Here is a 26,480-nt window from a genome sequence, read left to right as displayed (position 1 = left end):
TAGTATGGCTAAAACAGCTTCACAACACGCTGAGAAAACGTCAGTTTGTTTGCCCTCTGAAGTGATTTTAACATTGCAACTTGAAACTTTAAGAGATACAACTTAAATTTTTAGTATGGCCAAAAACAGCTTTCAACACACGCTGAGAAAACGTCAGTTTGGCCCTCTGAAGTGATTTTTAACATGCAACTTGAAACTTTAAGAGATCAACTATATTTTTTAGTATGGCCTAAATAGCTTCAACACACTGAGAAAACATCAGTTTGGGCCCTCTGAAGTGATTTTTAACATTGCAACTTGAAACTTTAAGAGATCAACTAAAATTTTTAGTATGGCCAAAAACAGCTTCAACACGCTGAGAAAACGTCAGTTTGTGCCCTCTGAAGTGATTTTTAACATTGCAACTTGAAACTTGAAGAGAAACGACTTAATTTTTAATAGGCCAAAAACAGCTTCACACGCTGAGAAAACGTCAGTTTGGGCCCTCTGAAGTGATTTTTAACATTGCAACTTGAAACTTTAAGAGTACAACTAAATTTTTAAGTATGGCCAAAAACAGCTCAACACGCTGAGAAAACATCAGTTTGGGCCCTCTGAAGTGATTTTTAACATTGCAACTTGAAACTTTAAGAGTACAACTAAATTTTTTAGTATGGCCAAAAACAGCTTCAACACGCTGAGAAAACATCAGTTTGGGCCCTCTGAAGTGATTTTTAACATTGCAACTTGAAACGTTAAGAGAACGACTTAAATTTTTAATATGGCCAAAAACAGCTTCAAAACGCTGAGAAAACGTCAGTTTGGGCCCTCTGAAGTGATTTTTAACATTGCAACTTGAAACTTTAAGAGAACAACTAAATTTTTTAGTATGGCCAAAAACAGCTTCAACACGCTGAGAAAACATCAGTTTGGGCCCTCTGAAGTGATTTTTAACATTGCAACTTGAAACTTTAAGAGATCAACTAAATTTTTAAGTATGGCCAAAAACAGCTTCAACACGCTGAGAAAACATCAGTTTGGGCCCTCTGAAGTGATTTTTAACATTGCAACTTGAAACTTTAAGAGTACAACTAAATTTTTTAGTATGGCCAAAAACAGCTTCAACACGCTGAGAAAACATCAGTTTGGGCCCTCTGAAGTGATTTTTAACATTGCAACTTGAAACTTTAAGAGATCAACTAAATATTTTAGTATGGCCAAAAACAGCTTCAACACGCTGAGAAAACGTCAGTTTGTTCCCTCTGAAGTGATTTTTAATATTGCAACTTGAAACTTTAAGAGATCAACTAAATTTTTTAGTATGGCTTAAACAGCTTCAACACGCTGAGAAAACGTCAGTTTGTGCCCTCTGAAGTGATTTTTAACATTGCAACTTGAAACTTTAAGAGAACGACTTAAATTTTTAATATGGCCAAAAACAGCTTCAACACGCTGAGAAAACGTCAGTTTGTGCCCTCTGAAGTGATTTTTAACATTGCAGCTTGAAACTTTAAGAGATCAACTAAATTTTTTAGTATGGCCAAAAACAGCTTCAACACACTGAGAAAACATCAGTTTGGGCCCTCTGAAGTGATTTTTAACATTGCAACTTGAAACTTGAAGAGATCAACTAAATTTTTTAGTATGGCTTAAAACAGCTTCAACACGCTGAGAAAACGTCAGTTTGTGCCCTCTGAAGTGATTTTTAACATTGCAACTTGAAACTTTAAGAGAACGACTTACATTTTTAATAAGGCCAAAAACAGCTTCAACACGCTGAGAAAACGTCAGTTTGTGCCCTCTGAAGTGATTTTTAACATTGCAACTTGAAACTTTAAGAGTACAACTAAATTTTTTAGAATGGCCAAAAACAGCTTCAACACGCTGAGAAAACGTCAGTTTGTGCCCTCTGAAGTGATTTTTAACATTGCAACTTGAAACTTTAAGAGTACAACTAAATTTTTAAGTATGGCCAAAAACAGCTTCAACACGCTGAGAAAACATCAGTTTGGGCCCTCTGAAGTGATTTTTAACATTGCAACTTGAAACTTTAAGAGTACAACTAAATTTTTTAGTATGGCCAAAAACAGCTTCAACACGCTGAGAAAACATCAGTTTGGGCCCTCTGAAGTGATTTTTAACATTGCAACTTGAAACGTTAAGAGAACGACTTAAATTTTTAATATGGCCAAAAACAGCTTCAAAACGCTGAGAAAACGTCAGTTTGGGCCCTCTGAAGTGATTTTTAACATTGCAACTTGAAACTTTAGGAGAACAACTAAATTTTTTAGTATGGCCAAAAACAGCTTCACCACGCTGAGAAAACATAAGTTTGGGCCCTCTGAAGTGATTTTTAACATTGCAGCTTGAAACTTTAAGAGATCAACTAAATTTTTTAGTATGGCCAAAAACAGCTTCAACACGCTGAGAAAACATCAGTTTGGGCCCTCTGAAGTGATTTTTAACATTGCAACTTGAAACTTTAAGAGTACAACTAAATTTTTTAGTATGGCCAAAAACAGCTTCAACACGCTGAGAAAACATCAGTTTGGGCCCTCTGAAGTGATTTTTAACATTGCAACTTGAAACTTTAAAAGATCAACTAAATTTTTTAGTATGGCCAAAAACAGCTTCAACACGCTGAGAAAACATCAGTTTGGGCCCTCTGAAGTGATTTTTAATATTGCAACTTGAAACGTTAAGAGAACGACTTAAATTTTTAATATGGCCAAAAACAGCTTCAAAACGCTCAGAAAACGTCAATTTGTGCCCTCTGAAGTGATTTTTAATATAGCAACTTGAAACTTTAAGAGAACAACTAAATTTTTTAGTATGGCCAAAAACAGCTTCACCACGCTGAGAAAACATCAGTTTGGGCCCTCTGAAGTGATTTTTAACATTGCAGCTTGAAACTTTAAGAGATCAACTAAATTTTTTAGTATGGCCAAAAACAGCTTCAACACGCTGAGAAAACGTCAGTTTGTTCCCTCTGAAGTGATTTTTAATATTGCAACTTGAAACTTTAAGAGATCAACTAAATTTTTTAGTATGGCTTAAAACAGCTTCAACACGCTGAGAAAACGTCAGTTTGTGCCCTCTGAAGTGATTTTTAACATTGCAACTTGAAACTTTAAGAGAACGACTTAAATTTTTAATATGGCCAAAAACAGCTTCAAAACGCTGAGAAAACGTCAGTTTGTGCCCTTTGAAGTGATTTTTAACATTGCAGCTTGAAACTTTAAGAGATCAACTAAATTTTTTAGTATGGCTTAAAACAGCTTCAAGACAATGAGAAAACGTCAGTTTGTGCCCTCTGAAGTGATTTTTAACATTGCAACTTGAAACTTTAAGAGAATAAGTACATTTTTTTAATATGGCCAAAAACAGCTTCAACACGTTGAGAAAACGTCAGTTTGTGCCCTCTGAAGTGATTTTTAACATTGCAACTTGAAACTTTAAGAGATCAACTAAATTTTTTAGTATGGCCAAAAACAGCTTCAACACACTGAGAAAACATCAGTTTGTGCCCTCTGAAGTGATTTTTAACATTGCAACTTGAAACTTTAAGAGATCAACTAAATTTTTTAGTATGGCCTAAAACAGCTTCAACACGCTGAGAAAACGTCAGTTTGGGCCCTCTGAAGTGATTTTTAACATTGCAACTTGAAACTTTAAGAGATGAACTAAATTTTTTAGTATGGCCAAAAACAGCTTCAACACGCTGAGAAAACATCAGTTTGGGCCCTCTGAAGTGATTTTTAATATTGCAACTTGAAACTTTAAGAGAACAACTAAATATTTTAGTATGGCCTAAAACAGCTTGAACACGCTGAGAAAACGTCAGTTTGTGCCCTCTGAAGTGATTTTTAACATTGCAACTTGAAACGTTAAGAGAACGACTTAAATTTTTAATATGGCCAAAAACAGCTTCAAAACGCTGAGAAAACGTCAGTTTGTGCCCTCTGAAGTGATTTTTAATATTGCAACTTGAAACTTTAAGAGATCAACTAAATTTTTTAGTATGGCCAAAAACAGCTTCAACATGCTGAGAAAACATCAGTTTGGGCCCTCTGAAGTGATTTTTAACATTGCAACTTGAAACTTTAAGAGATCAACTAAATTTTTTAGTATGGCTTAAAACAGCTTCAACACACTGAGAAAACGTCAGTTTGTGCCCTCTGAAGTGATTTTTAACATTGCAACTTGAAACTTTAAGAGAACGACTTAAATTTTTAATATGGCCAAAAACAGCTTCAAAACGCTGAGAAAACGTCAGTTTGTGCCCTCTGAAGTGATTTTTAATATTGCAACTTGAAACTTTAAGAGATCAAAAAAAATTTTTAGTATGGCTTAAAACAGCTTCAACACGCTGAGAAAACGTCAGTTTGTGCCCTCTGAAGTGATTTTTAACATTGCAACTTGAAACTTTAAGAGATCAACTAAATTTTTTAGTATGGCCAAAAACAGCTTCAACACGCTGAGAAAACATCAGTTTGGGCCCTCTGAAGTGATTTTTAACATTGCAACTTGAAACGTTAAGAGAACGACTTAAATTTTTAATATGGCCAAAAACAGCTTCAAAACGCTGAGAAAACGTCAGTTTGTGCCCTCTGAAGTGATTTTTAATATTGCAACTTGAAACTTTAAGAGATCAACTAAATTTTTTAGTATGGCTTAAAACAGCTTCAACACGCTGAGAAAACGTCAGTTTGGGCCCTCTGAAGTGATTTTTAACATTGCAACTTGAAACTTTAAGAGATCAACTAAATTTTTTAGTATGGCTTAAAACAGCTTCAACACACTGAGAAAACGTCAGTTTGTGCCCTCTGAAGTGATTTTTAACATTGCAACTTGAAACGTTAAGAGAATGACTTAAATTTTTAATATGGCCAAAAACAGCTTCAACACGCTGAGAAAACGTCAGTTTGTGCCCTCTGAAGTGATTTTTAATATTGCAACTTGAAACTTTAAGAGATCAAAAAAATTTTTTAGTATGGCTTAAAACAGCTTCAACACGCTGAGAAAACGTCAGTTTGTGCCCTCTGAAGTGATTTTTAACATTGCAACTTGAAACTTTAAGAGAACGACTTAAATTTTTAATATGGCCAAAAACAGCTTCAACACGTTGAGAAAACGTCAGTTTGTGCCCTCTGAAGTGATTTTTAACATTGCAACTTGAAACTTTAAGAGATCAACTAAATTTTTTAGTATGGCCAAAAACAGCTTCAACACGCTGAGAAAACATCAGTTTGGGCCCTCTGAAGTGATTTTTAACATTGCAACTTGAAACTTTAAGAGATCAACTAAATTTTTTAGTATGGCCAAAAACAGCTTCAACACGCTGAGAAAACGTCAGTTTGTGCCCTCTGAAGTGATTTTTAACATTGCAACTTGAAACTTTAAGAGTAACACTAAATTTTTAGAATGGCCAAAAACAGCTTCAACACGCTGAGAAAACATCAGTTTGGGCCCTCTGAAGTGATTTTTAACATTGCAACTTGAAACTTTAAGAGATCAACTAAATTTTTTAGTATGGCCAAAAACAGCTTCAACACGCTGAGAAAACATCAGTTTGTGCCCTCTGAAGTGATTTTTAACATTGCAACTTGAAACTTTAAGAGATCAACTAAATTTTTTAGTATGGCCAAAAACAGCTTCAACACGCTGAGAAAACGTCAGTTTGGGCCCTCTGAAGTGATTTTTAACATTGCAACTTGAAACTTTAAGAGATCAACTAAATTTTTTAGTATGGCCAAAAACAGCTTCAACACGCTGAGAAAACATCAGTTTGGGCCCTCTGAAGTGATTTTTAATATTGCAACTTGAAACTTTAAGAGAACAACTAAATTTTTTAGTATGGCCAAAAACAGCTTGAACACGCTGAGAAAACGTCAGTTTGTGCCCTCTGAAGTGATTTTTAACATTGCAACTTGAAACGTTAAGAGAACAACTAAATTTTTTAATATGGCCTAAAACAGCTTCAACACGCTGAGAAAACGTCAGTTTGTGCCCTCTGAAGTGATTTTTAACATTGCAACTTGAAACTTTAAAAGAACAACTTCATTTTTTAATATGGCTTAAAACAGCTTCAACATGCTGAGAAAACATCAGCTTGGGCCCTCTGAAGTGGGTTTTAACATTGCAACTTGAAACTTTAGGAAAACCACTTAATTTTTTAATCTGGCCCAAAACATCTTCAACACGCTGAGAAAACATCAGTTCTGGCCCTCTGAAGTGATTTATTAACATTGCAACCTAAAACTTTAAGAGAACAACTTAATTTTTTAATATGGCTTCTAGCAGCTTCAACACGCTGAGAAAACGTCAGCTTGTGCCCTCTGAAGTGATTTTTAACATTGCAACTTGAAACTTTAAGAAAACAAGTTAATTTTTTTAATTTGGCTTCAAACAGCTTCAACACGCTGAGAAAACGTCAGTTTGTGCCCTCTGAAGTGATTTTTAACATTGCAACTTGAAACTTTAAGAGTACAACTAAATTTTTTAGTATGGCCAAAAACAGCTTCAACACGCTGAGAAAACATCAGTTTGGGCCCTCTGAAGTGATTTTTAACATTGCAACTTGAAACTTTAGGAGATCAACTAAATTTTTTAGTATGGCCAAAAACAGCTTCAACACGCTGAGAAAACGTCAGTTTGTGCCCTCTGAAGTGATTTTTAACATTGCAACTTGAAACTTTAAGAGATCAACTAAATTTTTTAGTATGGCCAAAAACAGCTTCAACACGCTGAGAAAACGTCAGTTTGGGCCCTCTGAAGTGATTTTTAAAATTGCAACTTGAAACTTTAAGAGAACAACTACATTTTTTAGTATGGCCAAAAACAGCTTGAACACGCTGAGAAAACGTCAGTTTGTGCCCTCTGAAGTGATTTTTAACATTGCAACTTGAAACGTTAAGAGAACGACTTAAATTTTTAATATGGCCAAAAACAGCTTCAAAACGCTGAGAAAACGTCAGTTTGTGCCCTCTGAAGTGATTTTTAACATTGCAGCTTGAAACTTTAAGAGATCAACTAAATTTTTTAGTATGGCCAACAACAGCTTCAACACGCTGAGAAAACGTCAGTTTGTGCCCTCTGAAGTGATTTTTAACATTGCAGTTTGAAACTTTAAGAGATCAACTAAATTTTTTAGTATGGCCAAAAACAGCTTCAACACGGTGAGAAAACGTCAGTTTGTGCCCTCTGAAGTGATTTTTAACATTGCAACTTGAAACTTTAAGAGAACGACTTAAATTTTTAATATGGCCAAAAACAGCTTCAACACGTTGAGAAAACGTCAGTTTGTGCCCTCTGAAGTGATTTTTAACATTGCAACTTGAAACTTTAAGAGATCAACTAAATTTTTTAGTATGGCCAAAAACAGCTTCAACACACTGAGAAAACATCAGTTTGTGCCCTCTGAAGTGATTTTTAACATTGCAACTTGAAACTTTAAGAGATCAACTAAATTTTTTAGTATGGCCTAAAACAGCTTCAACACGCTGAGAAAACGTCAGTTTGGGCCCTCTGAAGTGATTTTTAACATTGCAACTTGAAACTTTAAGAGATGAACTAAATTTTTTAGTATGGCCAAAAACAGCTTCAACACGCTGAGAAAACATCAGTTTGGGCCCTCTGAAGTGATTTTTAATATTGCAACTTGAAACTTTAAGAGAACAACTAAATATTTTAGTATGGCCAAAAACAGCTTGAACACGCTGAGAAAACGTCAGTTTGTGCCCTCTGAAGTGATTTTTAACATTGCAACTTGAAACGTTAAGAGAACGACTTAAATTTTTAATATGGCCAAAAACAGCTTCAAAACGCTGAGAAAACGTCAGTTTGTGCCCTCTGAAGTGATTTTTAATATTGCAACTTGAAACTTTAAGAGATCAACTAAATTTTTTAGTATGGCTTAAAGCAGCTTCAACACGCTGAGAAAACGTCAGTTTGGGCCCTCTGAAGTGATTTTTAACATTGCAACTTGAAACTTTAAGAGAACGACTTAAATTTTTAATATGGCCAAAAACAGCTTCAACACGCTGAAAAAACGTCAGTTTGTGCCCTCTGAAGTGATTTTTAACATTGCAACTTGAAACTTTAAGAGATCAACTAAATTTTTTAGTATGGCCAAAAACAGCTTCAACACGCTGAGAAAACATCAGTTTGGGCCCTCTGAAGTGATTTTTAACATTGCAACTTGAAACTTTAAGAGATCAACTAAATTTTTTAGTATGGCTTAAAACAGCTTCAACACACTGAGAAAACGTCAGTTTGTGCCCTCTGAAGTGATTTTTAACATTGCAACTTGAAACTTTAAGAGAACGACTTAAATTTTTAATATGGCCAAAAACAGCTTCAACACGCTCAGAAAACGTCAGTTTGTGCCCTCTGAAGTGATTTTTAACATTGCAACTTGAAACTTTAAGAGAGCAACTTATTTTTTTAATATGGCCAAAAACAGTTTCAACACGCTGAGAAAACATCAGTTTGGGCCCTCTGAAGTGATTTTTAACATTGCAACTTGAAACTTTAAGAGATCAACTAAATTTTTTAGTATGGCCAAAAACAGCTTCAACACGCTGAGAAAACGTCAGTTTGTGCCCTCTGAAGTGATTTTTAACATTGCAACTTGAAACTTTAAGAGAACGACTTAAATGTTTAATATGGCCAAAAACAGCTTCAACACGCTGAGAAAACGTCAGTTTGTGCCCTCTGAAGTGATTTTTAACATTGCAACTTGAAACTTTAAGAGATCAACTAAATTTTTTAGTATGGCTTAAAACAGCTTCAACACACTGAGAAAACGTCAGTTTGTGCCCTCTGAAGTGATTTTTAACATTGCAACTTGAAACGTTAAGAGAACGACTTAAATTTTTAATATGGCCAAAAACAGCTTCAAAACGCTGAGAAAACGTCAGTTTGTGCCCTCTGAAGTGATTTTTAATATTGCAACTTGAAACTTTAAGAGATCAAAAAAATTTTTTAGTATGGCTTAAAACAGCTTCAACACGCTGAGAAAACGTCAGTTTGTGCCCTCTGAAGTGATTTTTAACATTGCAACTTGAAACTTTAAGAGAACGACTTAAATTTTTAATATGGCCAAAAACAGCTTCAACACGTTGAGAAAACGTCAGTTTGTGCCCTCTGAAGTGATTTTTAACATTGCAACTTGAAACTTTAAGAGATCAACTAAATTTTTTAGTATGGCCAAAAACAGCTTCAACACGCTGAGAAAACATCAGTTTGGGCCCTCTGAAGTGATTTTTAACATTGCAACTTGAAACTTTAAGAGATCAACTAAATTTTTTAGTATGGCCAAAAACAGCTTCAACACGCTGAGAAAACGTCAGTTTTTGCCCTCTGAAGTGATTTTTAACATTGCAACTTGAAACTTTAAGAGTAACACTAAATTTTTTAGAATGGCCAAAAACAGCTTCAACACGCTGAGAAAACATCAGTTTGGGCCCTCTGAAGTGATTTTTAATATTGCAACTTGAAACTTTAAGAGAACGACTTAAATGTTTAGTATGGCCAAAAACAGCTTCAACACGCTGAGAAAACATCAGTTTGTGCCCTCTGAAGTGATTTTTAACATTGCAGCTTGAAACTTTAAGAGATCATCTAAATTTTTTTAATTTGGCTTCAAACAGTTTCAACAAGCTGAGAAAACGTCAGTTTGGGCACTCTGAAGTGAGTTTTAACATTGCAACTTGAAACTTTAAGAAAACAACTTAATTTTTTAGTATGGCCTAAAACAGCTTCAACACGCTGAGAAAACGTCAGTTTGGGCACTCTGAAGTGAGTTTTAACATTGCAACTTGAAACTTTAAAAGAACAACTTCATTTTTTAATATGGCTTAAAACAGCTTCAACATGCTGAGAAAACATCAGCTTGGGCCCTCTGAAGTGGGTTTTAACATTGCAACTTGAAACTTTAAGAAAACAACTTAATTTTTTTAATTTGGCTTCAAACAGCTTCAACACGCTGAGAAAACGTCAGTTTGGGCACTCTGAAGTGAGTTTTAACATTGCAACTTGAAACTTTAAGAAAACAACTTAATTTTTTAATATGGCCTAAAACAGCTTCAACACGCTGAGAAAACATCAGTTTGGGCCCTCTGAAGTGATTTTTAACATTGCAACTTGAAACTTTAAGAGAACAACTTCATTTTTTAATATGGCTTAAAACAGCTTCAACACACTGAGAAAACATCAGTTTGGGCCCTCCGAAGTGATTTTTATCATTGCAACTTCAAACTTTAAGAGAACAACTTAATTTGTTAATATGGCCTAAAACAGCTTCAACACGCTGAGAAAACGTCAGTTCTGGCCCTCTGAAGTGATTTTTACCATTGCAACTTGAAACTTTAAGAGAACAACTTCATTTTTTAATATGGCTTAAAACAGCTTCAACACGCTGAGAAAACATCAGTTTGGGCCCTCTGAAGTGGGTTTTAACATTGCAACTTGAAACTTTAGGAAAACAACTTAATTTTTTAAATGGCTTAAAACAGCTTCAACACGCTGAGAAAACGTCAGTTTGGGCACTCTGAAGTGAGTTTTAACATTGCAACTTGAAACTTTAAGAAAACAACTTAATTTTTTAATATGGCCTAAAACAGCTTCAACACGCTGAGAAAACATCAGTTTGGGCCCTCTGAAGTGATTTTTAACATTGCAACTTGAAACTTTAAGAGAACAACTTCATTTTTTAATATGGCTTAAAACAGCTTCAACACACTGAGAAAACATCAGTTTGGGCCCTCCGAAGTGATTTTTATCATTGCAACTTCAAACTTTAAGAGAACAACTTAATTTGTTAATATGGCCTAAAACAGCTTCAACACGCTGAGAAAACGTCAGTTCTGGCCCTCTGAAGTGATTTTTACCATTGCAACTTGAAACTTTAAGAGAACAACTTAATTTTTTAATATGGCTTAAAACAGCTTCAACACGCTGAGAAAACATCAGTTTGGGCCCTCTGAAGTGGGTTTTAACATTGCAACTTGAAACTTTAGGAAAACAACTTAATTTTTTAAATGGCTTAAAACAGCTTCAACACGCTGAGAAAACGTCAGTTTGGGCCCTCTGAAGTGATTTTTTAACATTGCAACCTAAAACTTTAAGACAACAACTTAATTTTTTAATATGGCTTCAAGCAGCTTCAACACGCTGAGAAAACGTCAGCTTGGGCCCTCTGAAGTGATTTTTAACATTGCAACTTGAAACTTTAAGAAAACAACTTAATTTTTTTAATTTGGCTTCAAACAGCTTCAACACGCGGAGAAAACGTGAGTTTGGGCCCTCTGAAGTGATTTTTAACATTGCAACTTGAAACTTTCGGAGAACAACTTCATTTTTTAATCTGGCCTAAAACAGCTTCAACACGCTGAGAAAACATCAGTTTGGGCCCTCTGAAGTGATTTTTAACATTGCAACTTGAAACTTTAGGAGAACAACTTAATTTTTTAATCTGGCCTAAAACAGCTTCAACACGCTGAGAAAACGTCAGTTTGGGCCCTCTGAAGTAATTTTTACCATTGCAACTTGAAACTTTAAGAAAACCACTTAATGTTTTAGTTCGGCCTAAAACAGTTTCAACACGCTGAGAAAACATCAGTTTGGGCCCTCTGAAGTGATTTTTAACATTGCAGCTGGAAACTTTAAAAGAACAACTTAATTTTTAAAGATGGCCTAAAACAGCTTCAACACGCTGAGAAAACATCAGTGTTCTCTCAGCTTTGTATTTTCATAAAGGCAAAGGTTGAGAGTCTCCCGCTGATTCAGAAGTTTTTCCTAAATTTCCGGAATTACCAGCGGTCGAGAAGATTTCTCCCAGTTCTTTGTTTTTAAGAGTGGGCGTTGAGAGTCGCTGGCTGATTCAGATATTTTTCTTAAATTTCTGGAATTACCGGCTGTTGAGAGTGTTGTGTATCTCCCCTGAGGGTCCAGGGTTGAGAGAGTTGTGTGTTTATTAGTGCACGGCCGTGCCATTTTTGCCTGATCAGCAATTAGCAGACTGTCAGTACTACCATGGGCAATAATTTAAGTGTAGACTCCGCCAAGGCGGAAGTAAAAAGGAGCGTACCTCTTATTAATCAGATGATACCAGTGAAAAGCAATTAATTAACACTAAAAGGTTGCCAAGCATGGGGGGCCAATAAGAGCTCATTGACCCCGAGAGAGGTGGTGGACTGACTATCGCCGCTGGTGGGTTTGTTGAGGCCTGTATTCTACTTAGACACTATGCAGCGAAACTTTGTGAACGCATGGACGTGAAAATTGAGGCATGAACGTGTGCGGTGCATGAATGACTGAATGATGACACGTTACGTATGCCTGAGAGAACCGCGTTGTGAGTGCGAATGTGCCGTGGACGTGTCATTGAGTGATTGACAGATGAATGGCTGTTTGACTACACATGTTCCTCTGTTTCACCTTCCTTTCCTCCTGGGTTTTGATGCACTAGTTCTTCTCCCTGTTTTTGCCAATTATGTAGAGGGGTGTTCAGATTTCACTGCTGCTTGTTAATGAAATTATTTTTGCCTTGGGCCTTCTAAATAGTTTACCAGGTTTTAAGGGTTTTTTTTCTGGGTGTTTAAAAACACCAAACAACGTTTTTAATATATAATACCACTTTCAGTGGAATTACTTGCTTTGACCTTGACTGACCTTACTGTTCATGTTCAGTGCCCACGTTTTTGTTGTTGTATATGTATACTCGTTGTTGTGTACACTTGTCTATGCCTTCGTCTCAGTTGTTGTTGTTTTGTTTTGTTTTTTCCAATATACAGGTCACTGGCTGTATATTCAAAGGAGACGAATCAAATCCAACAAAAGAAAAGGGATATTTTAAATGATTCATCGAAGTCTTAATGTTTTTCTCTCTTTCTGGGTCTGAGTGTTTCTGAACAGAAAATGCCACCGCCTTTTCGACTCCAATCCTGCCTCCTACAGCCGTCATGCCTGGTCACTGCTTCTTATGATGAAGGATGAGAATAAAAGGGAAGTATTGTCCATAACTATAACTGGGAAGCAAAGGGGAAATACATTGAAATAGACACGTGACAATGTGACAATATGACATATTGTGGATGTTCTAACATAATATCTATTCCAGAGACTACAGAGACTTCCAATCCAACTGCGAAAGTGGGGACAGATCTTCAAATTTCCAAAGGGAGCGTACAGTTGACCCTGGCTTTGACCTTTATGGCTGAGGAGGAGGAGGTCGAGGAGGCTGGAGGGCACAAAAGCAGGTGGACACAAGAGAGAGGAAAACGGAGACACATCCAAAATGATCAGATAAGTGATTTTCCAATGATATTTATCACATGGTTTTAAGAATCCAAATGTATTCTTATGTAAAAAAAGGAAGGGAGCGGGCCAAAGTCCCTCTGATTTTTGATTTGTATTTTATCATGGGAAAATGATGTACCTCAAAACCCTCCAACCATTTTCTTTCCCCACCAGCACTTAGCGTACAAGACCATAAAACACCTTCACTGGGTTTAGACATTTTTAAGAATAAGATTAAGTGCTCTCAACATCGGGTTGGTGGCCCAATCTGGGTCGCCTGAGATTTAAAGAGGGTCCTCCTGAAATTCTTGATAATTGATTGATATAAATGAGATAGTATAAAGTTAAGTAACTTCCGAGCATTTAAGGAAGCTCTCAAAACTGTGCTATGGCTCGTCACTCCTACGAATGGGATAAATGCAGAGAGCAAAAGACAATATGATTGTTCGACTGAACTTATCTTTAATTCTGTCTAACCTTAAAGGGCCAATAATCTTGCTTAACTCTGGTTCAGACACAGAATAGGAGACACTTTTGCCACCAATTTAGCTTAAAAATTAAGTAAATTACATCTCAAATAATAATTATGGGGGAAAATAATGAAATAAATGAACTGACAAATTCACCTCTATAAAATAATTAGGTTATGTAATTAGGTGTGGAGTGTTAACATTATTCAGAATAAATAAAGGATAGAATAAGATTTCTCCTTCATAAATAAGAGATAGCAAAGAAAAATAAAACAAACAATTTAAATAAATAATATTTTTTATTTATTATCAGCCGCGCCAGGCTCCTTGCTCCCAGGCTAGCGTTCCTGTGTCTCCTAGCTCCCAGGCTAGCGTTCCTGTGTCTCCTAGCTCCCAGGCTAGCGTTCCTGTGTCTCCTAGCTCCCAGGCTAGCTCTCCAGAGTCTCCCCGCACCCTGCCGCCGCCTGCCCAGCCGCCAGTGCCGGCTCCCCGCACCCGGCCGCCGCCTGCCCAGCCGCCAGTGCCGGCTCCCCGCACCCGGCCGCCGCCTGCCCTGCCGCCAGTGCGGGCTCCCCGCACCAGGCCGCCGCCAGTGCCAGCTCCCCGCCAACTCTCAGCTTTCCTGAGCCCCCTTTGCCCGGCCCGCCGGAGGTTTTCCCGTCCGTCCCGTCTGAGCCCGGCCCGCCGGAGGTTTTCCCGTCCGTCCCGTCTGAGCCCGGCCCGCCGGAGGTTTTCCCGTCCGTCCCGTCTGAGCCCGGCCCGCCGGAGGTTTTCCCGTCCGTCCCGTCTGAGCCCGGCCCGCCGGAGGTTTTCCCGTCCGTCCCGTCTGAGCCCGGCCCGCCGGAGGTCTCCCCGTCTGTCCCGCCTGAGCCCTCTTTGCCTGGCCCGCCGGAGGTCTCCCCGTCTGTCCTGCCTGAGCCCTCTTTGCCCGGCCCGCCGGAGGTCTTCCCTGCTTCGCCGGCTCCGCCTCATGGGAGGCCGCCGGACACCTGGTCCCCTGCTTCGCCGGCTCCGCCTCATGGGAGGCCGCCGGACTCCTGGTCCCCTGCTTCGCCGGCTCCGCCTCATGGGAGGCCGCCGGACTCCTGGTCCCCTGCTTCGCCGGCTCCGCCTCATGGGAGGCCGCCGGACTCCTGGTCCCCTGCTTCATTGGTTCCGCCTCATGGGAGGCCGCCGGAACTGTTTTGACCCTCCTCCGGGTCCCCCGCCACCCTCCCTGTCTTGGTGTTTGATTTGGAGTGTTTGGAACCCGCTCCTTAAGGGGGGGGGGTTATGTTAGGTTCGGTTTATTTTAACCCTTGGGTCCTCTTTTTGTTATTCTGTCTTTGTTTATTTGGTTTGTGTTAGCTCTTGTCTGTGTTTCAGGGATTCCTGTTTGTGGCTCCACCCCTCAGTGATGTCTGTGTGCTTGGGTGATGATTGATTAGCTCCCTCGTGTTTTCACCCAGGTGTGGCCCATTCCCAAACAGGCCTCCTCCACTATTTAGCTGAGTGCTTGGACACAGTATGACTGCGGGATCATTGTGATGTCAGGTTCGTTGTCTCTTTCCTCGTGTCTGGTCTTGCTCCCTGTTCCTACTCCCCTGTTTTGGATTTAAGTTTTGATTTTGGAATAAAAACATGGATTGGTTCCAGGAACGATATGCTACGATCCTGCCTCCTTCTTTCCATGCATTTGGGTCCACACCAACAGCGAACCGTAACAGAGGCGGCATAATAACAACTACACCGTCTAAGCTGGCTTCTCAGGTGCGGTGCACAAAGAAGCGTTCCTTTGCCTTGTGGGATCACAGGAGCTGATTTTCTTTTTCACGAGACACACACTCTGTTGAAAAAAACGCCCCAGAACAAAAGCCTAGACCAAGCCTTGAGGACCCTGCCAAACGTGGGATTTTGTTCTTCCTTTGCTTTATTTATAAGCCACACCCATGGAAGGCTTATAGCTAGGTGGAGGGTGGACAACCTCACACCTAGCTGCAAGATGATACACACAAGCCCTTCTGCTGCAATGAGGAAAACACTCAAGGTTCTTCACTCATGATGCCGCCAATCAAGTGCGGTGATTCTAGCCATGGTTCCACTATTCTTCTAGCTATTGGTGACCCCAGTCACCACTGAACTCAGTCAATGAACACGAGTGACGTCCTTGATGTAAATGATGATTTTTGCTTATCTAGATGGTAATAGAGGATTATTTTTGATGATTCATGCCATTGATAATAATGATGAAGTTTTTTAAGGTTTATTTCCACATTTTTCCTGATATGTCTGTGCCTCACAAAAGAAGAATATATCCAATGTATGACAAAAACGATGTTAATGGTTAACCCTGACAGACAGCAAAGGTGGATCCAAGGTTATTCTACCAGAATATAATTTCGTTTCTTGATTTGGTCGTTGATGGCGACCAAAAGTGGGGAATGTTATGGCAATTATTATATTCATCATGTCGTCAAATGTGTGTTCATGTGTACAATTTGTCATGTTTTAATACATGATGACTGCATTACTCTTTGCACTTTTGAACCCCTGAGTCATGTTAGATTAAACAGTACAGATCATATTGTATCCACAGTGCAACACAGAGTCTCTGCTGAAGGCCAAACTCAAACTCACATGCAGATATACACGCACACACACACTATCAAGGATAGACAAGAGTGGCGCCCAACCTTCCTCATAATATACACGTCTTCATCATCCTCAAACGTTTCCACTGTTGGGCATCTGACCCCCTCCTTCTCCTCACCTCAGGTGGAACTTTTTCTGTTATCTGTATAAAAGCTTAAGCTGTGAAACTGTTAGAGTGGGTCTTGCCCTTTTGCTCTACCAGGAGCCTTTTGACCATCCTTGTTGGGGGGGCTGCTTTTCATTCTTTCAGGATGGAAGCTTCTTTTTTTACTCCTTTTTTATTTAATTTTATAATAAATCTTTTTTATAAAGTCATCAATGCTTCGACTGGACTCCATCATTCAACCAGAGCAATAAATCATGTCTCCAAATGAGGTCAACCGCAAATTTGCCGTGACATGCTCTTGTTGAATGATGAGGTCCAGACAAAAGCATGATGAATTTCTAAAAAATGATTTCATTGAAACTAAATGAAAAGGAGTACAAAAGGGTGTTCCATCCTGCAGGAAGGAAAGGCGGCAAGCTAATGGAAGAAAACCAAGGAGCCGTATATTAAATAGTGGTAGAAAATCACCCCCCCACCCCTGGAAGAGACTTGGAGAATGATGAAGACATGGATGTAATGTGAGGAAGGCTGGCCCCACTGTGTGACCCTGTTATCTTACTCCTCCACAGAGACGAAGAAGGAAAAAATACACAGAAGAATCACATCTTATTATAAGCATGAACACCAATTATTAATATGATGTATTAATAATGAATATGATATATTAATTTTGCCATATCAACCCTCAGATATAAATAGGAAATAAAATGTGTGGAAATGGAACTGACTATTAATGGGTATGATTGAAGGTGTGTTCGGTGTTTTTTTGGTGATTCTGTAATTCATATATATATATATATATATATATATATATATATATATATATATATATATATATTTGTGTTAAAAATAATAGTTTTTTTTTAACAAAGGAGGGATTGGTATCTGGTTACACAATCTCTCCTGGTCAATTCTGGTCAAACTGCCCAAAGCAGGCCATATTCTATTGTAGTGTTAACACTTACCAATGTCTTTCTCAGAGACTCTGTACTTGTTAGGCTTAGTGCTATCAACAACATACAAAAACCCTGATAGATAGCATAGAACAACTACATTTTCATGGGACGCTCACACTGAAACCGCTAAATCCCAGGCTGGTCTGCCTCAAAACTCTTTGACCAAATAAACCCTGTGTCCGCATTTGACCTTTAACCCTTCAACTTGACTCCTTCTCATTTCATTAAAAACTGCCACAATAATAATAATAATATTTTTTATTATGCTGCCCACTAGAGAGTGAGAACTCTGGGGCAGCGCACACCCCTTCAAGATGAAGACACACCAATGTCCCAGATGTTCAGACAACCTCAAGTTTTTTTTTTTTTTTTTTTTTAATGTTTACAAAATACTTGCACATACTTTGAAATAATTATCAATCAATCAATCAATCTTTATTTGTATAGCGCCAAATCATAACCAATGGTATCTCAAGGCACTTTACAGTAGAGCAGTCTTAAGGACGGACTCTTCATTTTATGGATACAGACATATGCATATATACGTATATACACATACATATGTATCCCACACCCAACATGAATTCATCATGGCGGCAAGGAAAACCTTCTGTTAAGCAGCAGGAACCTTGTGTGGATCCCATTCCTATGATGAACAGCCATCCACGTTATGCTGTGTTGGGTGTGTGCAGAGGAAAGGGTGGAGACAGAGCCGCTGAGACTCCGTAACTCCACACTAAGGATCCCACGGACCTGCAAGACAAAAGCCAGAAGGAGTACAGGAGCAAACACAATTAGTCAGACATGTTTGTTTTTTGTTCCTTATTGATCTGCTTGATGTTAAGAAGATATATTAATTTGGATTATTTATGTATGTATATTGTTCCACATACCAGCATGAACTGAAAGCCTGAAAAGGTCAAACTGTTTTCCTTACAGTGAAACCGTGCTGAGATGTTCGATTTTATGCTGGTTTGATACTGACCTATTACTGTTTGTTACATGTCAATGATGTTAGTTCGACCTCGGGTGTACACTAGTTTTCTTTCCTATATACAAAAATACTTATTTTCAAATGACCTAAATTCAACTTTTTTTCCCCTCCTGGTACTTATTTTGAATATGTCTAATAAAGAAAAAAATCAATAATTATCGATAGCAAATGATATACCACATTTATATTGAGATATCATTTCCAGGAAGTAAAAAATTAGATTAATCACAATTAATTTCAGAAAATTGTTTGTGGAATTTATCTTCAGCAGAGACTTCAATACTGCCTCCTCGTGCAGGGTGGTGCTTTCCAAACATGTGGCTTGGGGGCGCAGTGTGTGTAAATTTGCCACTTTGCTCAATCCACAAGCACAATTGAAGATTTACACATGATAGTAAATGATAAAAACACACACACAAATGACACAACACATGTGTGAATTGTGGATATAATTGTAGATCTGAAAAACACATGGAAATCTAAAAAATACATGTGACAAATGTGGATTTATTTATGAATCTGAAAATCACAAGTGATAATCTGAAAATGACATGTGATCTATTTGTGAATATTTTTTAGACAAATATCTCCCCATACAATCAGCCAACACCCCTAGTCCTAGTACATTTTAATACTGCAAACAAAACCATCACCTGCAGATGGCAGCAAAGCACACACTGCAAGTACTTACAAATGGCTCCACAAAAGAAGAAGAAAGCAACCCAGAAGAAGAAGATATTCTGTTGCACGTGGATATGAACAGTTTATGAGCTCGTGGGTTTCTCTTCTTGTCCATGCTACAGTAGGTAAGCTTTCAGCCTTTCACTGGTGTTTTGCCGCGCATATTTTCACATTCACTGACAAATCGTTGCCCTATACAGCGCATACCTAAATAGAGACGTTATGCAGTAACTTGATAGGTTAGTTACACTTGAGTTCATGAAGTTTGAAAGGGACGTATACAGAAGGAGAAAAAACAAATCACTGACTTTTTTCAAACTCTCTGTGGAGGCAAAGCATAATGTGCTGTCTTTACAGTCCAGTAATGCTATTAGTGGATGTGTTTATAGAGCACATTACAGATTAATTGTAAGAAATATATATATATATAATATACCTGATATTGCATAACAGAGAGACAGGCCCATTCTCAATGCCCCCACACACTAGGGTTGCCACCTTTCAGAAAAAAAAATAAAAATAAAATAAGGGACACCCAAGGGACCGTGAACACAATCTTCAAAAATAGAACCATTTTGACATAGAACAGTGTTTCTCAAACGTTATTGCCCCATGTACCCCTTAGCTCATGTTATACGTAATCTATTTGTGTCTGCTGGTTGTCTAAACTCTTTCCTGTGTCTTGTCCAATATTAACCTTGAAGTTAGGCCTTTTTATTCATTTAGTTCTGGTTTTTGTGTGTGCTCATTTTAGAATTTGATCTTCACCTTTTGATCAGAGCCTGCTCCTTAATTCAAGCAATCATCCTGAGGACACTGGTTCAAATCCTGCTCTGGTCAATCTCTGAAACTCTAAAAAAATTATTTGTTAAATCCTCAATTGCTGAACAAAATGCTGTTATCTGTGGATTGACATTCACATTGTCGCAGCAATACAAATTTTCTAGTTATTTTAATATTTTCTTATAACTATAGGGAGCCATTGCAAAAGAGCCACAGGTTGCCGACCCTGTCCTATGGGTACCCCAGTTTGGGAACCACTAGAATATACAGGATTCTCTACAAACATTTTAAACCTAGGGAATATATATAATATAAAATAAAAATATGAATGTATTTATTTAATTAATGTTAACCTATCAGTATGATTTGTTAAAAGGCCATATATAATATGCCTATTTATATTACAAATCAAAATCCCAGTAGTTTATTAAATCAGTCCAATCATGATGTGTCTTACTGTATCAGCCTCAGGAGATGATGGATGTGTGAAGAACTTCTCAGATGTTCATATCTACAGTGTTGTTCTCCTGAGGCTGTTTGATGTCAGACAGTCCACCGTGTGACACTGAAAACTCTCTAAAGTTGGAAATTTTTAGGGTTCGACTAGTGCAGGTGTGCGTGTTGTCTCTCTCTCTCTCCAACAGTCCGTGAAAGCACCACACGATCACAGCCAGGTCCACGGAACCCACCACAGAGAGCGGGGGTGCTACGTAGATCTAAGGAGAACCCCTCAGACTTAGGGAATCGTTTGGATCTTACTGATTCTGATTCCGATTATCAATTTCGATTCCTGTACTAAAAGATCCTCGATTTTTGATTCTTTGAGTTGTGCAGGTCAACAGGTCACAGATTTCAGAGGATCATTTTTTAATTTGAAAAAGCCTTTAAACAGGTATTTTTTTGAATTAATTCACTTAGTTGATACAGTTGAATTTGGTTGCTGTACTGTAACTAGGGTATTCAATTACAAAGGTCCCAACTGTAACTGTAAAAGTGAACCTTGCTGAAATAAAACTACAAACAAGTTGTCAGCAGTCTAAAAAAAAAGGGCTACAGCACAGGTAGAGGTGAAACTAAATAAAACAAACTCAAACCCTGGATCAGTCATGTGGCAAATCAATCAATAGTTCTTGTTGAGAAAGATTATTGTTCTGGATACAGTGGAAACAGAAACAATAAAAACAGTTATATTGTGAACCTGTTTGTATTGTAGGGAACATATTATATACATAAATGTAATTGGAGTCTAAAGCCACAAAAAAAACACCACTTAAAAAAAAAAAAAGACTAATATAAGACCTCTTTACTGTTATTTGGGTCATTCACTTGCGGCGATGATGCACTGGTGACGACATAATCCAAGATGGCGGCGGCCTGGACTACAGCCTTAAAAGACATACAGATACACACAGATTTATTAAACACACAAGGACCTTGGTAAACGAAACAGGCTTCACCGGTCGGCTGGCACTGGGACACGGAGTCGGAGTAAAGGCATCCCCATACTGCATTCACAGGCTGTAATATCACCGTGGCTCAGGTGGTAGTGGGTCGTCTTCTGATCGAGAGGTTGGAGGTTCGATCCCAGTACCTGACTATGTGTCGAAGTGTTCTTGGTCAAGACACTGAACCCTAAGTTGCTCCCAGTGGTCGACTAGCGCCTTGCATGGCAGTCCTGTCCCATTGGTGTGTGAATGTGAGAGTGATTGGGTGAATGAGCTGATCTGTAAAGCGCTTTGATACTGCTTCAGTGTGGGGATAAAGCGCTATATAAATCAAGTCCATTTAAATCAAGTCCATTACCAAGTTTATCATTTTACCTGTTGTTAGAGCTACTATCTTTACCAGGGAGCAAATATTTATTCCTGATGTTTTTTTTTCTGAGTTTTACTGGGCTTTTTACCGGTGATTAGTTCCTATCTCTCTTCTGCTCTGCGGTCCAAACTGAAACCGTAGCCAGAGACACCCACGCACACAAGTTGCGTTCTGAACGCATCTTATACAAACCCCGCGTAAACAAACAGAGCAAACCGCGGGCGTTTAGGAATCAAAAAAAAAGAATCAAAATGCAAACATCTTCGTAACGGTTCTGGAACCGGACGTTAAGAACCGGTTCCTATTTGGAACCGGTTCTCGGTGCCCAACCCTACTCAGACATGTCTAGTGTTCTGGTCATTGATACAAATACGGAACAAACAGCGATCTGTTTTGGCTCAGTACAGGACGCACCATTTAAGGGACAAATAAGGAACGATTTCGTATTTTAAGGGATGGGTGGCAACCCTACCACTCACATTCTTTGAGGTGAGGGCTCAGCCGTCTCTTTTTTTTTCTTCTTTGTTTTGTGAACTCAAATTGGTAATAAGCCTTTTCACACTCTGGAAGTGCGCATCCGTGACCAGCGGGGGGTCAAGAGGGATATAAATGTCAAAACGACGTTTGTGCTTTTTCAACAGACTTTTTGTACGGTAAACATAGGCCTAATTTATCTGACATTCCAATATATTGCAAGTGCAACACTCAGACTACAGTCACTGACTTAAACCGTTTCAACGAACAAGTTTCAATGAGTATTTATGCTTTTATTTGTAATGGACGAGGAGTTGCAAAGAAAAAAAAATAAAAAAATCTGCCTGGCATAATTTATGGTTAGCTGAATGTGTGAATAAAATTGATAAATATAACTGATATATTATATTGTTTAATATAACTAAATTTCTATTTCTATTTTTCATCACTTGAATCTGACCATTATTTTGGCCTTTTTTATCATGTTTAGTAATGTACATCATACCAGTGCAATATACCTAGAAAACTTTATGGAACTTAAGCAGTGTAGCCAGAACCCACGCATTTGCCAAAACAACCTCCATTTACTTATTTTGAAAAAAATAAAATTGATTAATTAGTATACTCTGTAAACTTCATGAGATTTATTAATTAGTTGTTTCTTTAACTCCACGATAACATTTTCTGTTTATCACTGATTTATGAATTTCCATAATTAAAATTTTCAGACTACATGAAGTCATTTCATTTGCACATTTTCTTTGTGTAGTCTTGCTTGTTTTTTTTCTGCATGTACATAATTATCATTATTAGTGTTGTTGTTTTTTAATACACCGCTCTTTGCCATTTATACTATAGTCATATTATACGTTATTAAACCCCTCTGTGAAACAGCACTGATGAGCCGATTCATGTTTACAAAATGTGACTATAACCTGGGTCACTGTTGAAACGTCAAGCAAAACCTGAATTTTCAGCACATGTGCAGCATTAGCTTTAGTAGGGCCCTATAAAATCTGCGTTAACGGAATCGCGGACGGAATCGACCAATAAAAACGTTTAAACGTGTAAATGGACAAAATCGGCATGAAACGCCATTACCATGGGGAAATGTTTCCGGGGACCGCTTATTAGGTGCACCACCCTCCCTCCTCCTGTCCTGGCTGCATTAAACTCATCTTAAACCACCACAAACACCCTCTAAAACAACGCAAATCATCACTGACTCCTCACTACAGAACCTCTAGTGCCCATTAACTTTGCTGTGTCTGTGAAGCTCCGTACGTGTTTTGTGTAGCGCAGCAGCGCTCCTTGAGAATGTGATCGGCTTTAATCATCTTCACCTGCTCAGCGTTTGAACCGCTGTGCCTGGCTAACTAAGAATAACTCAGCCCATGTTGTAATTTAGTTCTTTTTATTCCAGCTTTTTGTCCGTGTCTCGTAGGTCTACATTCACAGTCAGCAAGCTACCTCAAGTGCAACCATTTCAGTGGGAACTTCCGGTTTACAAAATAAAAGTCCATTTGGAGCAACGTTATTAGAATGTTGCATTCTAACATCTCATCAGAGCTACAGTAAAATGCATGTTGAAATAATGAATTAATAAAAAATGAAACACAATGAAAACAATCAAAGTTTATACTTAATTGATTTTTTTTTTTTTTTTAATTAAGCAATGACAAATGTAATTTAAAAAAAAAAAATATTTAGCGAGTGTATGGCTTATTAGCCAAAACATTGTTTTGTTGTTTTCCTAAAAAATATGTTTTGTTATTTAACTTCAGTGTATTGCATGGTGTTACTTTCATCCTGACTATGGGGGACAAAAGTAACAAGTGCAACATCTAGTCAACGTCAAATTACACAGAAGATAGGGTAATTTAACTTAAGTTATTTTAAACTAAATTGATCAGAACTTAATCAATAAACCTGCTCAGATTCAGTAAACCACTGATCCCTGAGAGGAAATGAGGTGACATTATTGCTGTTCTCATACATCTTTATATGACATATAAATAATTAAAAAGGAGAAGTCAGAATAATACATGACACTACAACTTATATCTACCTTTTAATTGTGTTTACTTTATTTTTGACATATATTTTTGTTTAATTATGAGGTTTTTTATTGACTATTATTTATTTTGTTTCCTCATAGGAGTTAAAAACTAATATTTTCTTTAAAAAAATTGTGAATATTTTTAAGAAAACGGAATTAGGAAGAAAAAAAAAAACAGGAATTTGGAAAAAATTTTTTATAGGGCCCTACTTTAGCAGCTAACTCGGTCTTTTTGCCTTGGAGACTGATGCCACGTTTGCGCAAAAAATATTTTAAGGAATCAATGTTCCAATGGCAAATATAATCTAAATCTCTGTCAGACTCGTTTCCTACCTTGTCAGCCATGGTGAGTTTATCCCTCTTGACCTTTGACCTAACGCCTAAAAACTGAACCGGAGCAAGAGTGTGGAAAGGGTTATTGCAACAGTTTACGTTACAACAAAATATAACACGCATTAACTAAGAACAAAAGGAAAGGAAATAGAACTAAGAAAACACAACTATGAGAAAAAAACTAAACAAAAAACAGCAGGAAAACATTTAGTGGTCTTCAGGTTTTAAATGTTAACAGAATGAATGGTACAGTTTAACAGCTTTTTGCTTTTAACATATTTTATAGTATTGAAGAGTTGACAGGGCTCGAGATTGCAACAATTTTTTCATTGGGTGCGAGTAAAAATTTAATTTGGTCGCATCTGTGCGAGTGCGTGGATGACCTTATTTTGTGGCTGAGTGCTTCGTCACACCTGTGGCTATCCTTAAGTTTTAAATCCCTGGTAAGATAACTTAACTAACAAAAACACTATTCTGGAAGAAAATCGAGATTTTAATTGTGTGGAAACAGATTAATTTAACCACCAATGTGCCAGTTAAATATGCATGCTTTGTGTGGCAAGAAATGAACAATTGGCATGTGTTGACCTACATGATCATGTGTTATCAAATTTAAGTTACTTTTTGGAGCCTTCTTAATACATTAACTAAAAAAAAATCTTCTTTATATAACATTGTGTTCATGTAAACTGAAATTCATAAGAATTTGAGGATGTAAGATAGTTTTAAATAAAATTGACATCAAGAAATAAAACATCGTTTTTAATTTAAATGAAATCAAACATTCTATATCATTATTACAGTATAGCATTTAATACTGTATTGTTTTTATGTCCGGGAGGACTTCAATCCACGTGAGATGGGGCAAAATGGCTCCTTTGAGAGAAAAGTTTGCAGACCCCTTGTCCCAGGAGAAGAGGGTTTGTAGACCCCACTATAAGAGCTGGCCCTTCTGAATTGAATTCCATGGGGTGAAGCAATGCAGATGCTAAGTTGGTTATGCTACTGTTAAGTTAATTCAAGTACAGCATTTCTGCAAAATAAAGTAAAAAAACAGAATACATGTAACCTGTTTGTAGCCAAATGTACCTTTACTGTTGGTTATTAGGTTTTGGGCAGAGATCAGTCCTAGGTTCAAGTGTGAGTTGGGAATTATTACTACGATGTGCAGAAAATAGACAGACCATTTGCTGTTTATAAAAATAAATACCATGGATTTATTAAATAACAAAAAACAATCTCAAAACAGACTAGAGTTCACCCGCTGGGACTTAGTTCAGTTCAGTAAGACGTCACAGCCTGGGGAAAAAAAATAGTTCCACTGAAAGAAAAATGAAGCTGGTCCTACCACCCTGGTAGGACTGAAGTTCGCTGGTTTGGTCCACTGGAAGAGAACCTAATTAAAATGAAGTTGATCCTACCAATTGATCCTGCGTTTCAGCTGCTGCTTGATTGCTTCCCGCATTCAAGCCTCCCCTTCACGTACCTCATACTTCCTGTTTATACTGCAATACTAGTCTGTGATTGGCTGGCGTACATGCGTGTGGATGAGTGACGTCATGTAGTCTATTAGTAATAGTGCGTTGAAATAATATTGTATTTAAATAACTTAAGAGTAGATGTTATAATAAATTCACTTCTACTAAATAATATATTTAAATAATTTAAATATAATCAATTTCTTTATGACGTGGGTTACATCCTCCCCCTCTATTCCTATGTACGTCCTCGCTACATAGATAAAGCTAAACGACATGGACTTGGGAAGGAGTTTTATTTTTGGAATCAAAAGCTTCTGTACAAGCTAATGAAAGACTATGGAAAAGAGTTTGTACAACGGATAATAATGGGTTTCCTAATCGAGAATATCCTAATCGGTCAGGTGGATTTCTATTCC

General features: G+C 37.7%; 1 protein-coding gene across 6 annotated transcripts in view; it reads left to right on the top strand.

Annotated features, from left to right (window-relative positions):
- Positions 1-19,141: 19,141 nt before the first annotated feature.
- riox2 (ribosomal oxygenase 2) overlaps positions 19,142-26,480 on the top strand; it is a 73,456-nt gene continuing 66,117 nt past the window's right edge. For 3 of the 6 annotated variants that reach the window (XM_028466871.1, XM_028466872.1, XM_028466867.1), the window contains exon 1: positions 19,199-19,240. In XM_028466871.1, the coding sequence (XP_028322672.1) occupies positions 19,205-19,240 (36 nt within the window). In that variant the 5' untranslated portion in view covers positions 19,199-19,204. Of the gene's footprint in view, positions 19,245-26,480 lie in introns of all 6 variants that reach the window. The other 3 variants (XM_028466868.1, XM_028466869.1, XM_028466870.1) reach the window with 3 other exon arrangements.

Source organism: Gouania willdenowi, chromosome 14 (genome assembly GCF_900634775.1).
Source record: "Gouania willdenowi chromosome 14, fGouWil2.1, whole genome shotgun sequence".
Lineage (NCBI taxonomy): Eukaryota > Metazoa > Chordata > Actinopteri > Blenniiformes > Gobiesocidae > Gouania > Gouania willdenowi.
This window is presented reverse-complemented; position numbering and strand designations above follow the sequence as displayed.